Here is a 15851-nt window from a genome sequence, read left to right on the forward strand (position 1 = left end):
GGAAAACAGGGCAATAGAACCAGTCAGGGCCCATGCAGCTGGTTATCTCAATGTTCTGCATGAGCTTAAAAATATGAAGGGACATTACTGTACAAATGTATTCTCTTTCACAAACATTTTATATCAGTCTGAGAAAATAGCATTTAAGGAGGGGTGCACACCAAGTGAGCAGCCGCACAATGGCTGTCAACATAAGGAATGAGGAGTCTAACACAGAATTTAAGAAAAAGAAGTATATTGCTCACAAATGATACCTTGACAATGTGAATGAACCTACCGCAAAAAGTCAGTGTACAGTAACTAAATTACAGTAAAGGTTTTAGTAGTTGTTCAACATGCACACAAGAGATTCTTCAAGAATACAGATAAATGATCTCAAGTCCATACATGATTTAACATATGAGAATGGCATCAATTGTCCCAAACAAAAAAGGCTGCATATGTGCAGCCAAATACTGTCCCTATACAGTATTCACAGCTTCAACATTTTCAAAAACAAGTCTGTAAACATACAAAATATAAATCAAAGCAACATATCTCACACAGGTGCTACTGTGTTATTAATAAAAAATAACGAACAGATACAAATTTAAAAATCACGTTACTCAACCACTGGGCCGAGACACAAAAGTAGGTCAGGTGACGCGGTTGCAGAAAAAGAACTTCCCATCTATGTGGTCAAACCGAAATTCCAGAGGTTCCTTTTTTAAACTAGGACTACTGACCTACACTAGATTCCTCTACACCGCATGCATTCATGGTATGACTGTTTTAATAAGCCATGATGAGTCACTTACAGGGGGGGGGGGGGGGGGGGGGGGGGGTCTACACTGAGGACGGAACAGAACCATATGCAGCTAGGTCACTGCACCAACAATTTGTGTGTCCCATTGATTATAGTGGCAGCGTACCCAGTGTAGCCCGGCCCTTCAAATACAGACCAGCCTATCAGACATTCATAACCAATCAAGATGGAATATAATTCATATTGAGAACTTTGCTAATTATTCTCAGGAGTTCATGTTTACTATTTATTTTTTAAATAAAAGTTACATTACTAATTATAAAATAATCGGTCTAGTTGTGAATCTTAAAAATCGGTGGTGGAAAGAAAATTAAGTTAACACCACATAAAACGGACAATTAAAAATGTAAGCATTTATGTCACAATTGTGAATAAATGCAGTCAGGTTAGCCATAGTGATGTTCATTACCATTATGTCAAGATGTAATAGGCGACGTCGGAACGATAAGCACCAATTGTATAATTCAACTTTCATTGCAACATAAGGCCAACCGTTCCAAATGGTTGATTGGTGGCCCAGTGTATTAGCCAGGCAGACTGTCTCAAAAACACAATAGGACAAGTCACAATAGGACAAACCAGGGTAAAATATACCAGGAAAATGTTCAAATGGTAATTGATGTTGACTGAAAGACAGGAAAGGACCATTATAAGTAATGTCTGAATTTAAGACATTACAAAACCTGATGTAAAGAACAAAACCTGGACACCTGAGCAATGGTAAAAGAAAAAGAAAAAAAGGTTAAATACAAAATCTGATTGGATGAGTCACCTTTCATCCTTGCCCCTACATTCAAGTGGGTTAATATGGGGAAAGCCCATATGCCATCTACCCACAATGTCTATTGCCAAACCATATGGACACCGCATGCGAGTCATTTAGTCCAGCTGCGCAGTCAATCAATGATCAGGAAATGCTGTTAAATACTGTTAACTGATGATGTTCCCATGTCACACTTTCAAATTGAGAGCTTAATTGAAAAAAGCCCCCGCTCATCTGCTGAAAGACTTAAGTGAGGTGATGGAGTCATAAAAGTATAATGATGAAAAAATAAGGTCAGTAGACCAAAAGCTTGCAATAAATCTATTGATTATGCACAGATTTGAGTGTGCCTCCCATTATTTTTTCATCAAATTGAGCGCTTAAAAATAAAAAGTGTACAGCGTTTTCAAGAACACCAGGACGAAGGCCAAAACCTTCCAAACATGGTGGCCTTCATGGCAGGGCCATGTGGAATAAAATGGATAATTCTATGTCTACAAAAGTTGAAAATTCATATAATTATTTAACAACTAAGAAAATGCAACATATATGTAAATAGTGATCCTTTAAATGAACGATTGTTCACCTAATGGCAACAGAAAGGGGCTTTGAGAAAGTTCTCTATTCTTTCCATTGTAGTGTTCTTCTTAACAAGGTTATAGACTCTTATTCAATCTACAGTACTGTCCAGTGCACTACAACTGCTGGAAAAGGCTGAATGGTGGGGGGATAGAGTTTGCTAGCGTGAGTTAGTATTTCCAGGGCCAGAGTACTGCAGTGCGAGTCTTTTCACTGCCAGCCCAGCTGTGGATGCATGCCTGGTTGTAGTTGGAAGGGGTTTCCTGGGCCAGGAGGGTAGTTGGTGAAGCCGTTGGGTTGAGGAGGAAAACCCTCTAATGCAGACGCAGGATGACCCTGGAACAGGAGCACATGAAAGAAATCGGTTTCTGCATGTGTGTTTCAATTGCTTGTACTTGCAACAACATAAAAAAAACCAAGGTTTGGTTATTCTGTGGCGTTTCGAAGGAACCATGATTTTATTTATGAATGGGCTTATTAAACACACCTTCTCTGACTACTTAACACAGACAGGAGTTTGTCTTCTGTGCTGTTACACTTTAAAGTTTAAAGTAACTGTTAAAAGCGGCAGTGGCTCAGGGGTAGTGGCCGTTTGTCAACCGGAAGGTTCCTAGTTCGATTCCAGGCTACCCCTGAGTTAGTGTCAAAGTGTCCTTGAGCAAGACGCTGAATCCCTAATTGCTCCCGATGAGCAGGTTGGTGCCTTGCATGGTTTCCTCCGCCATAGTGTATGAATGCGTGTGTAAATGGGTGAATGTAATGCACAAGAGATAGGATCCAAAAGGAAGCATGTACATCTCCAGAAATTCTACAGGTGCTGAACAAAAATATACGTACAATGGAAAAAGAAGGGTTGTCTGCACACTGTGTATCTGCTCCCAGGAAACTTTATTTAAGTACGTTTCAACCCTTACGGGTCTTCGTCAGGTATCTGACGAGCGTGAATTCCGTTTGTGTCCGAGCATAGGCATGGCTGAGGCATGGTAACGCCCCGCCTGCCTGTGATTGGTCTACTGACACTGCCCGTCTTGACTGTCCTCTGAGACGCGAGGTCCGTGGTGAGATTGAGAAATAAATAATAGGCTACAAGAGAATGACAGCTTGGCACGGATTTGGGTGTGTTCTAAATAAAGTGCTAGTGTTGATTATCGTGTATTAATCTAATTATAGTAGACTAATACTATTACACTAAAAAGGATAAAGATGAAGGGAAAATAGACAATAGTAAAATAATGTTTCAAGTTTACACAATAATCAACATAAACACTTTATTTAACACACCCAAATCAAATCATATTATGGCGTGCATGTTCAATCAATTATTCCATCAAAGCAAACAGCATAAACAATTTGCCTCTTCTACAAAAATAAAACATACAAGTTAGCGTTCTCTTGTATCATACCATACTACTTGTATTATTTCCCACCCACGGAGTAACCTCGCATCAGACTATCCAGGCATCCAGCATATGCACCTCGGAGGACAGTCTAGAGTGGCAGTGTCGGTAGGCCAATCACAGGCAGGCGGGGCTTTACCATGCCTATGCTCGGATACAAACGGAATTCACGAAGACCCGTTGTACCTAAATAAAGTTTCCTGGCAGCAGATACAGTGTGCAGAGTCTGCGGACAACCCTTCCTTTTTATTGAATGTAATGCGCCTTGGATAAAGGCACCATTTACCATTTTTTAAATCAAGACATTTTAGTAGTAGATGTAATACTCTTAGCTTTTCCACAAACGCTAAGAATATTTAGATACAATAGCATATTATTGATGCTTGGTTTGACGTGCACCTGGTTTCCTAGTGACTTTGTAGCATGTCATTTGTTGTCTATTGTTCATATCACTTAACTGAATGCAAATTGCCCAAATAGTATTGTGTGTGTGCTTGTACCTGCATCAAAGCAGATTGCATGGCCATGGTAGCCGGGGAGGCAGAGGGAGAGAAGCTTGGTACCCCGGCGAATGGTGGCAAGCCAGGGAAGCCCCCTCCACCTGCTGGCTGGAGGCCACCGCTCAACCTGGAAACACAGTAACTACACCATCAGCCAACATACAGTAGAACACAGTCTTAGTCTTACTACATATATACATTTCTGTATATATGTAGTCAGACAATAGTCAGCTACTAGGCAACTCCGGTGCAATCACTTTTAATTCTGTGATGTCCGAGTTGTAATAAAGTTAATGCAAACATTAATCTAATTCTGTTTATTTCCCAGTTCCATTCCTGTAATGGATTGTAGCATCCTGAAAATTCTTTGGGCCTGAATCAGATCCCTTCTCTACATTTGCTTTCAATTTATGAATAACCACAGAACTTGAAGCTATGTACTTGCATTTGTAATGTTTTATGTTGCTCTGCAATATTTCTGGCATCATTTAAATACCTAAAACAAATGTAACTTTGTCAGTTTACATATTGCAGGAAGGAAACTATCTGGTGGGTGTAGGGAAGTCAATAAAAGGTGCGCCTGGGCTTGCAACACTTTGACAAGATCAACATTATGGTACGTATATATGGGTGCCATAAATCATCTTGCCCCATTCAGAACATCCAGCGTATAGGGCTATAGGCTGCTGCAATATTTAGACAGCAAACCAGGCTTTGATATTGGTGAACCTCAACCTTCAGGAACTAAATCTTCCCTTTAGTTGCTGCTTTAACAACTTGTGGAACTATCCAAGGCAAGGCCAAGACCTTACAGTGTAATATAGTGACACAGGTGGACTTTGAACACTGCTAGTGAAGTATATCTACCTACTCTTATCACCATAAAATACAAGATGGAAACATTTATCACCTCACTGTTTCCACCAAGCAGGCGTGAATCACCGTCATGGGATCTAAGGAACCCTTTGATGATTCTGAACCTTATTCCACTTTCTTCTCGTGACCAGATAAATGATAAGCCAATGTAACTGTCTACATATAGTAACTGGGATACAAAGACCTGAATTGATGTACACCAAGACTACTACAGTAGTTACATAGTGTTTTTCTATGTATTTACCAGTTCATTATTTTTTTAATCTATTTTTGCAATACTGTAAAGCACTTTTTAACTGTTTTTGAAAGGTGCTACACAAGTAAATAGTTATCATACAACTACTACAAGTCTTTAAAAAAAATTAAAAATAAAAAAAATTAAGAAAGATTGACCATAATATACACATGACGGCCATTTTGCTCTTGGGAAACTCCACCCTTGTTTCATGTTTCCCCCACAGCGTGACCAATGACGGCCATTTGCTCTTATGTCACACTGGAGTTTCCCACCCCAAAGCGAGTGGTCGCCATGTGATTATGCTCAACAAAAGCCTATCCCCTCTCTGATGTACCCCGGTTGGAAGTTGGAGCTGAACGCAGATGCAAACCCTGGTAGAACAGGCGACGACGATGGAACACCAGCTGCAGCTGCCGCCGCTGCTACCGCTGCCGCCTGCAGTGGGGCAACAGACGCTACAGAGGACCCTGGTAGTCCCATGAAGGACGACAACACCGGGCTCCCGGCGCTCTGACCTCCAGAACCCCCGAAACCTGGGAAGTTGGCATGGCTCAGTCCAGGAGGCAAACCGGAGAACAGAGAGGCACAAGAGGTGGGGAGGCCCAGTCCAAAGGGGGAGGCTGTGGCAGGGTACATGGAGGTCTGCGGGTGTGTGGTAAGGTTGCTAGTGGAAGCCATAGAGGACATGGAGGAAGGAAGGCTGCAGGGAGGGAGCGAGGTAGACATGGTAGGGAAGTGGGAGAGGCTGGGGTAGTGAGAGGTAGCTGGGTTAGCGGAGAGGGCTTGGAGGGCAGCAGCGGGGCTGGAGAGAGACCTCTGCGGGGAGCCTGAGGGGTGAGATAGAGCCAGGTAACGATTCAGGGCATCCTGACTTGCACCCTGCATCACCAGAGAGCTAACAGAGGGGGTGCCAGAGCGAGATGCGCCCATGAAGGCAGACGGCACAGGACTGCCATGTCTGCTCAAGGCGGCTCGCTGCTGCTCACTGTAATGGGCCCCAGCCTGTGCAGAATGGGCTGCGGAGGGTTTGCTAGGGCCCGGGGTGGTAAGAGCAGCGGGAGTGTGGGACGAGGTTCCGGATGGAGTGTAGCTCCGGATGACTCCGGAATGGTTACCAGCAGGGAAGACCGGTCCCAGATGGGGGTCTATGGAGTGTGGGAAGCCTTTATGTTGGGTAGAGTTAGAGTTGGGCTGGGTTAGCAGTTCTGGAATGCTTCGAGGGGTAGAAGGTGTCCCTGATCGAACATGGAAAGGAGATGCAGGAGTCCCGCAAGGCGTGCCTGATGGGGTGTGGGCTTTTATGACAGATGGAGGGGCGGATGTTGTGTGACCGCCGGGGGTCGGAGGGCCCCCCTTGATGACGGAAGGGGACGGAGCGGGGGAGGGACTGAGGTTCTGAGAGGGTACCATGCCGGGGAAAACTGGAGTGATGGGAGTGGAGGGAGGAGGCTGGGCTTGGGAGGCCTGGTGAGTTGCAGGGGTAGAAGGAGTAGAGCCAATGAGGAGAGGTCCACTGTTGACTCCAGGGGTGGCGTTCTGAGCATTGCCTGGTTTATTGTAACCTGTGGGGGAAGGGGGAACCAGAGTTAAAGAATAAATCTCAACCTGACATTAAATACATCAAAGGACCATACTGGTGGTTACAGTATTTGTGACACTACCACCGATTTTTTTTTTTTAAACATTTTAGGAAGCCAATTTTTCAGAATCATTTCATAAATGGCATGAAAATGAACTTGAAATATGCTTGAAATAGGTAATACTAGTATACACAATATAACTGTGCAGTTGTTTTTTCACTGTCACATTAAAATTAAAACAATATTGATTTATGAAAAATGTAAATGTCTGTGACTTAATAACTGCACAATGTTTGTTTTGTTGCTAGATTTGACTCAATTGGTCAGATAATTCAGTAGTTTTGTTTCATACACAGAATGTATGACAATCAGACCCTCAAATAATTAAGCAATTAGCATGAATATGGTCATTAAGTACAATAATATTTTACATAAATATAGACTAGCGGTGGGTATAAAATGCCTATTTTTACCAGTATGATTCTTTGACAAGACTATTTTTAATTTTGGTCTTTGCAGATCAGCTGTGATATTAGCCAAACCAAAGTTCATTTCAATACTTTGGTTAGATGATCCCAGTAGACCAAAGAGTGATCAAAGAGAGAGCAAGAGAGACAGCAAAGATGAATAGCCACTTAGCCAATGAGCTTCCCTAATTGCAGCTCCTAATTGCAAACTCCAGCAGTTTTCAACATCGAAGGATATCCCATGAATTAACCAATTTGCAAGATCACGTATGATTTCCATTTGTCTAAAAGCCATGCTGAGAGTGTTTGCATTCTGATTCACATTTAATGTGTATGTTAGTGTAGTCTCAGGAACTTTCCCCAATAAATGAAACAAAGTTCATGCTGCACTATTAACTGTGAAACGATTAATGTCAATTTTGAAAACTGGTGGGACTTGACAGCCCTTTAAAACAAAAGGTTATTCCAAAGCGATGCATGTTAAATGCCTGCAACAACATTAACAATAGTAAGGAATATACAAGCTACAGCATCAAGCATGATTTCAGGTAGAGAGAAGAAAATTGTTGGAGGGAGCACGTAACTTTGGGAAAGTGTCATAGTAGCTTGTTTACAACTGAAACGGACTTCCTGTGCACTAACTTCCTCTTCAAAATAAGAGCCACATGTAATGATTAGTCAACACTAGTTTTATTTCTAAGTCTACTTACAGGACATTAACATCACATTTGAGTTCCTTTTGAATGCCTGTCAGATTTCTCTACATAACTGTCTCAGCTGTTGGTGCGCAAATGCGCCTTGCATGCCTTTGATCTACGCGCAGAAAACTTTTTGACAACGTATGTGCACTGGCGCATCGGTTGTGTGCCCCCCTGAGTATATTAGTAATATATATTATTAGTAATATTATGTAAACACAACATGAACATAGTACTCTTATTATGCATATCGCATTCTCGGCGAGAAATATTTTAGAGTAAAAAAAACAACAACGAATGGTTCAAGCCCATTAACCCTTACAGCGCTAGCATTTATTGAAATCTAATTCAAGCCAGCATTTTTTCCAGTCGAGCTCTTATTTTGAAAAGCCACATTTCCAGTCTTCCTGAAGTAGTTTAACCTAGGAAGCTCAACGGAGCCTGGACATGCCTTGTTTACAATATGAATCCAAACCGGGGCACTGGAGAGCTCCACATCGCCGGCTCTGTGCCGTCAAAGAAACGTTGTTTTGACCAAAATGCCATCTGGGACAAGGAATAGGAGATACAGGCGATTGAAAGAAACAGATAGAATGGATTATTATGGCGACGACGATCTAAGATGGGCGATCCAGTGCTGTGCTAACAACTTAGCTAGCTAACCTAAGTAGCATTATGGCTCGAGCGATCGAATGCACTATAAAAGTGCAATTGCCATTAATCAACGGCAATGGCGGTAAGCGTAGTGTCAAAAAATAGGCTTCAATTGGCATTAATCAACAGCTATGGCGCTGAAAGTATTAATTAAGATTCGAGTGCCAACCCTAACGAGCGAAGGTTCGAACCCCGAATGTTCGGGGACAGCCTTAGTACGTCATCGGTCACAATGAACCCAATCTAGCTCTAGTCTACTCCTGCAGCTAACAGACCAGCAGCTGGCTCATTCTTCACCTCATGAAGGCAGAAGCACGGTTGTGTAGCATACCAGGCAGTTAGGCAGCAAGCTTAGGAGTGTATTTGCTTTCACAACACACACACATACACATACACGCATACACACTCACGCACAGCCACACGCAAACGTTGCCATATCGTACCTGCTACTTTGTGGGCGTAGCTGTAAGGGGGTGGAGGCACGTTGGCCGTAATAACCCCTCCCACAGACACAAGGCCTGCGTTGTTGTATGCACCTGAGTAGCGGTTGCAGACAACAATGCCCACCACACCACACACAAACACAAACACATGCACACACTTGAGGGACCACACACGCGCGCGTGCACACACAGCGCAGTGCTAACCATACCTCAACCCAGCTAAGATGGCAGTGGCAAAAATGCACCATGTGCCATGACAAAAAACATCAACCTTATTGTTATACCACTTTGTATCAATATTTTTATTTTGTAATGATCAGTCATTTTGGAACAACAGTACAATCATATATCAATAATAATCAATCAATAATATTTGTCCAATACTGCTTCACATCTGTTCCCTGTGTAGGGTGTGTGTGTGTGTGTGTGTGTGTGTGTGTGTGTGTGTGTGTGTGTGTGTGTGTGTAATCTTACTTGGTGCGATGGTAGCATGAGGTCGGCAGGGTGGGATGGGGTAGGGCACAGGCCGGTGGGGGTTGTAGGTCGAAGGAAACTAGAAGTGAAAAGGAATATATAATGATGTAACCTGTTCTTCAGGCAGTAATAGAACCAAAACTAGAAAAAGTGCCCTTCTGGGCACAGGTCTCCACCAGGAGGATAGGACTGTGTGAGATGTTTGGCAAAATGTTTAGGAGTAATATAAACATGTTTTTTTGTTTGTTATTTTTTTGCAACAATTTTCTTCATTTTGTTGAGGAAATGCAGAGCCAGATCACTCATAGCATGAGGATAGAATTCTGGATGAGCAGGACATGTGCAGCATTTCGTACAAAACGGGCCACTCCTGAAAACCTTGGAAGGCAATGTTAGCCAATCAGTGTAGAATCTGAGAAATCCAACAGACTCGTCTTGATCACATGACTACAGAGATCATGTGTACCGATTTGCGTGACATTTGGATGAAATCTGTGCGACTAACATAAGCAATGTGTTTTGCAGAAATCGGCCTCATGGTGGCGCTATAACCGGCAGATGTGGAGGGATGCAGGGACAATGTTTTTCCATGGCCTCTAGGGAGTGCGCATACATAAGTTGTATACAGATCGATGCAGTTATAGCTAAAAACAGGAATTGGCCTGTTATAGCACCACCTTGAGGCTGATTTGGGGAAGAAATGAGTGGCATGTCATCCTCGGCCTAGTGGAAATGTGCGTGTATAATTTCACGGAAATTGCACACTGTGTTTGTGATTTGTGGCATTTAGTTCGAAACGGACCAATCATGTGAGCTTTGGAAGGCAATCTTAGCCAATCAGGATGGAAGATGGGAAATGGTGCAGATCCATGTTGATCACATGATACACTAGATAGTGTATACCGAATTGTGTGATGTATGGATAAAATGTGTACGAGTAATCTACAGAAATGTGTTTTGCCTAAATGGGCCTCATGGTGGCGCTATAACAGGCCGTTCAGGAATATTTGGGGCAGAGGTTCGTCGTTGGCATCCAGGGAGTGTGTGTGCAAAGTTTGGCATGGATCGGGCCAACGGTGGCAAAGATTAGCTGGTAACTGACGGACGGAAGGAAGGACGGACGCACACACACACACACACACACACGGACGGAGTGCAAAACATACGTGTTGATCACATGATACACTAGATAGTGTATACCGAATTGTGTGATGTATGGATAAAATGTGTACGAGTAATCTACAGAAATGTGTTTTGCCTAAATGGGCCTCATGGTGGCGCTATAACAGGCCGTTGAGGAATATTTGGGGCAGAGGTTTGTCGTTGGCATCCAGGGAGTGTGTGTGCAAAGTTTGGCATGCATCGGGCCAACGGTGGCAGAGATTAGCTGGTAACAGACTGACGGAAGGAAGGACGGACGCACACACACACAAACACACGGACGGAGTGCAAAACATACTCTCTCCCCATGCCTTCGGCCTGGTGGAGACAATAAGGTAGCAACATCACAAGGAAGCAAAGACCAAATAATATGTATAGTATGTATAGTAGATATGTAATTAAAGCTGGACAGTAGATATCAAACCTTTACTATGGGATTTAGTCACTGTGCCCTAAAATGTGTATGTTGGTCCAAGTTCATGTCAGTGGCAAGTCTCAAAAAAAGGAAAGAGGAGGAAAAACCATTGGAATAGTAACTTTGTCATAGAGAGAGCTCCCCCTGGTGGTGCTTACAGGTTTGAACGGTCCAATTATCCGGGCTGCTATTCCTTTCCCCTCCATATTAACCTGAAGGTCCTCCTTCTTGTCTCCATCTTTCTTTACAGGTGGGATTCCCTTTAAACAAAACAAAAAAAAACATTATTTTTTGGTTCAGCCCAGTCATTTAACAATATTAAATATACACTAAGTACTCGAGGCAGGACACCATCATACGTACTTTACATCTAAATCAGACTTCAGTTTCCAGCAGTACTATCTGATACATTTGTTTTCTTTTGACAGACACAAACTCACGATTGGTATAAAACGTGTACTTACAGGGAAAGTGCCGCTGACCAGGCTGGGTCTTCCTTTGGGGTAAGGATTCCCTGGTATCATTCCACATGAGGAGATCATAGCAACAGGAGCCTTGCAGCCAACCTTACACACCTTCAATACAGAAACACAGATACATGCCGTCCGGTAAATATCAATACTACGTAAAACATTAATGAAAAAATAATAATATACGCCTGTACTGCATGTGTGTGTTATGGATATGGCCATGCTGTAAATTAAATAATCCACACAGAGTTAGGCAGGTGTTGGAAAAATTATGTCTATCACTCGTTTTGGAGTGCATTACACCTACGCTCTCCTTTTGTGGTGCACCTTCCCTGGAAGAATCCCATGAAACACATTGGGATCATTTTAAAATTATTATCTAGGGAAAATTGGATGGTATTGTTTTTGAGCAATTGCCGTTTTTTAAATTGTCTATTCACGATTATATTCATGTATGTTGATAATGTATCTGAATGAAATAGGGATGGGAATTATTGATTCATTTATTAATTGATAATTAATACGTTTTGATAACCAACCTTATTGATCCATTAACCGTTAGTTGATAAGCAGCGTTTTTCTTTTTCTTTTTAAATATGAGAATTAATTTCCCTCAATGTCTAACCAATATCTACATGTTGATGATATAGAGAAAGAATACAAAGGCATATTATGTCTTGTCTCGTCTGACTGTCACATCACATGCAAAAGCAGAGACGTTTCTGTGGCTACCAAGGTGCGGGGGACTTTTTTTAACTGGCCCACATCGCACATGCAGACAGCATTACCTTCACAGAAAACCGCCCAATGATAGAACCGCAGAAATTTCGATTAAAAGTCCTAAAAAGACACACACACTGACACACACACAGTGTGTCTCCCACTTTCCCTATCTCTCGCATACACATTACACAAGCCTGCCTCCTTCCATCCAGACAAGTTCCTATTTTATGAAGTAACCATTTTAATGACGATAATGGTACCGACATTTAATGCTACTGTCGTATTGTACGACGGCAAAAAACAACTGGGTCGGTGTTCAACCTCGTGCAGCCGTGCACACATGGGTCCACCGGTCTGACAGACATCTACTCGTAGGGCTGCAGACAGTACATAGGCTACACATGAAGAACAATAACTACTCTTTCATCGTCTCAGACTCGGACACCTCACAGATGCGCAGTAGACGCTAAAAACAAAAGGTTCATTCTTCTATAGATTTTTGTTTTGTCAAGGAAATTGGCATGCGTCCCCTAGACGTCTAGAAGTCTTTTGGAATAAAATGCGCTCTTGGCACATGACGCACAGCTAAAAACATCAGATCACTGCATGACAAATTTGAATTTGAGATAATAATAATAATGCAATTTGACAATACATACACTGTACTCCGAGAGTCGGATCTTAACTAGCAGACTATCTGTTTTGTTACTTCGGATGCTGTACAGTATGTTTGAGATGGAGCAAAGGTTGATGATGCATTGCACAGAGAGATTCAAAACTTAATAAGTAGTTTCTCTAGGCATAACTCTTCTGCACACGTGGATGTGTGAGCTTGTTTATTACCTGCTCAAGGATCCTCTTGGCTCGTTTCTTCTCCGACAGGTGAATACGAAACAAATCCTCTACGGGGCGGTAATTCTGAGCATCCGATATGTTCCTATTTGTGACAAAAAGATCCCACAGTTATCAACCAATCGCTACCGATCAATCACTCTAAAGATTTTACTGAATTTATCTAAACATTACTAAGTCATACAATTTACTTATTTGTATGGAGTGTTGGGGAAAGCCTAGAGCTTTAAAATGTACTCACAAAGCTATGAGTTCCAGGACCATCAGCTTGTCCTTTGAGAATGTGAAGCAGTTTAGGATATTGGTAACTTTGGTTGTAGGGATTGCAACCATTTTCTGTGGTGTAAGGAAAAAGTATTATTACTAAAATGCATTGGTTAAAAACAAACAAATGAAGAATACAAGGCCAGGCATCATAATCTCATTTAGAAAAGCATTTTTTTTGTTTTGCTCTGCATGCTAGGCCGAAGGCCGTTGAGTGTTTTAGCCCCTCTGCATCTCCCCTTGGAACACAACTTTGTTGTATTGCCGTAGTGCATTGTATAGCCTGTTGTTGCCATAGTACATTGTATTATATAGCCTGTTGTACACATTATATTCCCCCCTTCTGACGGCTGCAGCCCACAACTGAGAGCCCTGTGTAGGCAACCTGGCTATACGTTGTATGTTACTGTAATTCTCTGTAAACAAGCTGCTCAAAACGAATTGCCCCTATTGGGATTAACAACTTGACATTACTCACATGTTGCAGAGCTTTCACAGCTTTAACCTGAGGTTCTGCCCATGAGAAATACTTCAGTATCTCTGTAACCTGTAGATGTTGGAAAAAGAAGTGTTTAACTTTATAGTTAGAATTAACTAGTTTCTTTCTCTGTAACCATTTAGATAATTTCCCCCTCTCCCTCCCCTGAATATTTTTTTACATACATTGTTGTCTGGTATATACTTAAATACTTAAAACACACTCCTGTACAGTATATGACTATATCAACAACACTACATTCAATAACATGACAGTTCAACAATGTTTTACACTGGGGCTGTATGCATAAACAAACAGAACAGTGGTGACTACCCCATTAAAACCGGGAAGACTAAAATAATAGCATATATACAAGTTCACAGTACATCTGCTATTTTTGAAAAATCTTGAAACTGAGAACTACTGATTTAAAAGGCATTTGTAGAATCCACATCAGCCGCTAGCTGCAATTTGCAACACTAGATTATTTTTATAATGGGATGAATCTAGAGTTGCACTTGCAATACCCTCCATTGACATCCCATTGATCCAAATTACATTTCCGATCTGCTTGTATTAAACCCACCAACATTGCAGCTGTAGGGAAAGCTTTAATTGTCCTCTTTCAAACTGCAAAGCGTTTGTTTCATAAAAATCCACCGCGTAGACATATGAGCTATTTTCTGTCAAGAAATTATGTGCAGGTGATTTTTTTCCTAAGTGTTGGGGTTTGGAAGCGCTTAACTGAACGTCCCTGCGTACCACCTGTTTCGAATTTTCACATAATGGAGGAGGCAGCACCACCACGACGACCGGTTTATGAAAACGAGTGCTTCCAAACTCTGGATTCATCCCATTAAAAAAACAATAATTGATGACAGTCATAATTACCAGCAGCTGCATTATTATATCTGCAGAATTGTGGGTGAAATAACTAGTGGGTTGTTGTTGCTGCAACTTGCTAGAGGCAAAATGTGTCTGGTTGCCTAGAGACGAGGCAGCCAATCAGAGAGATAGGTGACTACGGCAGCCAATTAAATGATAAAGTTGCCACTAGGTGACTATGGCAACCAATTAAATGATAAATTGCCACTACCAACCAAAGTAGACCAGCCTGCTTCCACTCCTTCCAGCTGGTAAAAAATCTAGTGTTGCAAATTGCAGCTAATCAGCCGCTAGTGCAATGAACAAACCTGCTCACTGGAGAAATACCCGTGCACCTGTTCTATAGCCTTGATCCTCTGGTCTGTCAGGACACACTGAAACACATTAAAAGAAATACATGTCATTTAGGTCAAATCATTAGCAAACTGTTTTGAATCAACTGTCAGCATCGGCGAATAATCTGATTCAATATAGACAATATATTGTTTACCTTTTTTATTTCGTCCAAGACGATGTCAAACGATTTCTTATCCATATTTGATAACTTATTTGCTACACCAACATTCACTTGATAAAGACTATTTTAATACCGTGAAAAGGAGGGGGAAAAGTACTTCAACACGTTAACACTTCCTCAGTGTGGATATAATGCTGCACAGGCATTATCTGACTTCATGAGCTGACTTGTTCTGTATATTGCATACTGATAGCTATAGGTATAATGATTAATGAAGCATCATGTTCATTAGGAGCCGTACAGATTAATTATAACACTAGATAATTTAGGACCATCTGCCAATTCCTTTTAGATTGTGAAACTAGATAATAAACAACTCTGCAGCAGCATCCTGTCCGACTGTCTGCAGCTAACAACAAGCTAGCAGCTAACAGCGAGTTTAGCTCACACAGTTCCACAAATGGAGAATAAAAACACACGAAAATATCCCTGCATCAATTCAGGTAAACTCGCGTTAGATTAATTGGGTGTAATAATTCATACGGCGACTCAAAAATATGTACAAAGCAAAATTTCATAAGTTATAAGTCACCAAATAAAACGCTAAGAGAGCGAGTAGCGAGCTAGTTTAGCTAGCATTTTCTATTGACAGCTGGCGCTGGTGACGTAAAC

General features: G+C 41.8%; 1 protein-coding gene across 2 annotated transcripts; it reads right to left on the reverse strand.

Annotated features, from left to right (window-relative positions):
* Nucleotides 1-218: 218 nt before the first annotated feature.
* proser1 (proline and serine rich 1) lies at nucleotides 219-15774 on the reverse strand. 2 transcript variants are annotated; one of them, XM_079507137.1, is made up of 12 exons: nucleotides 15213-15774; nucleotides 15031-15096; nucleotides 13838-13906; nucleotides 13337-13431; nucleotides 13087-13180; nucleotides 11515-11625; nucleotides 11209-11310; nucleotides 9475-9553; nucleotides 9001-9093; nucleotides 5493-6720; nucleotides 4045-4171; nucleotides 219-2483 (listed from the first exon to the last, which is right to left on the reverse strand). In XM_079507137.1, the coding sequence occupies exons 1-12, from the start codon at nucleotides 15255-15257 to the stop codon at nucleotides 2358-2360; spliced, it is 2235 nt and encodes a 744-aa protein (XP_079363263.1). In that variant the 5' UTR covers nucleotides 15258-15774; the 3' UTR covers nucleotides 219-2357. The 2 variants fall into 2 exon arrangements, with proteins under 2 accessions (XP_079363263.1, XP_079363264.1); XM_079507138.1 differs by lacking the exon at nucleotides 9001-9093.
* Nucleotides 15775-15851: the final 77 nt, after the last annotated feature.

Source organism: Electrona antarctica (genome assembly GCF_951216825.1).
Source record: "Electrona antarctica genome assembly, chromosome: 8".
NCBI classification, from domain to species: Eukaryota; Metazoa; Chordata; class Actinopteri; order Myctophiformes; family Myctophidae; genus Electrona; species Electrona antarctica.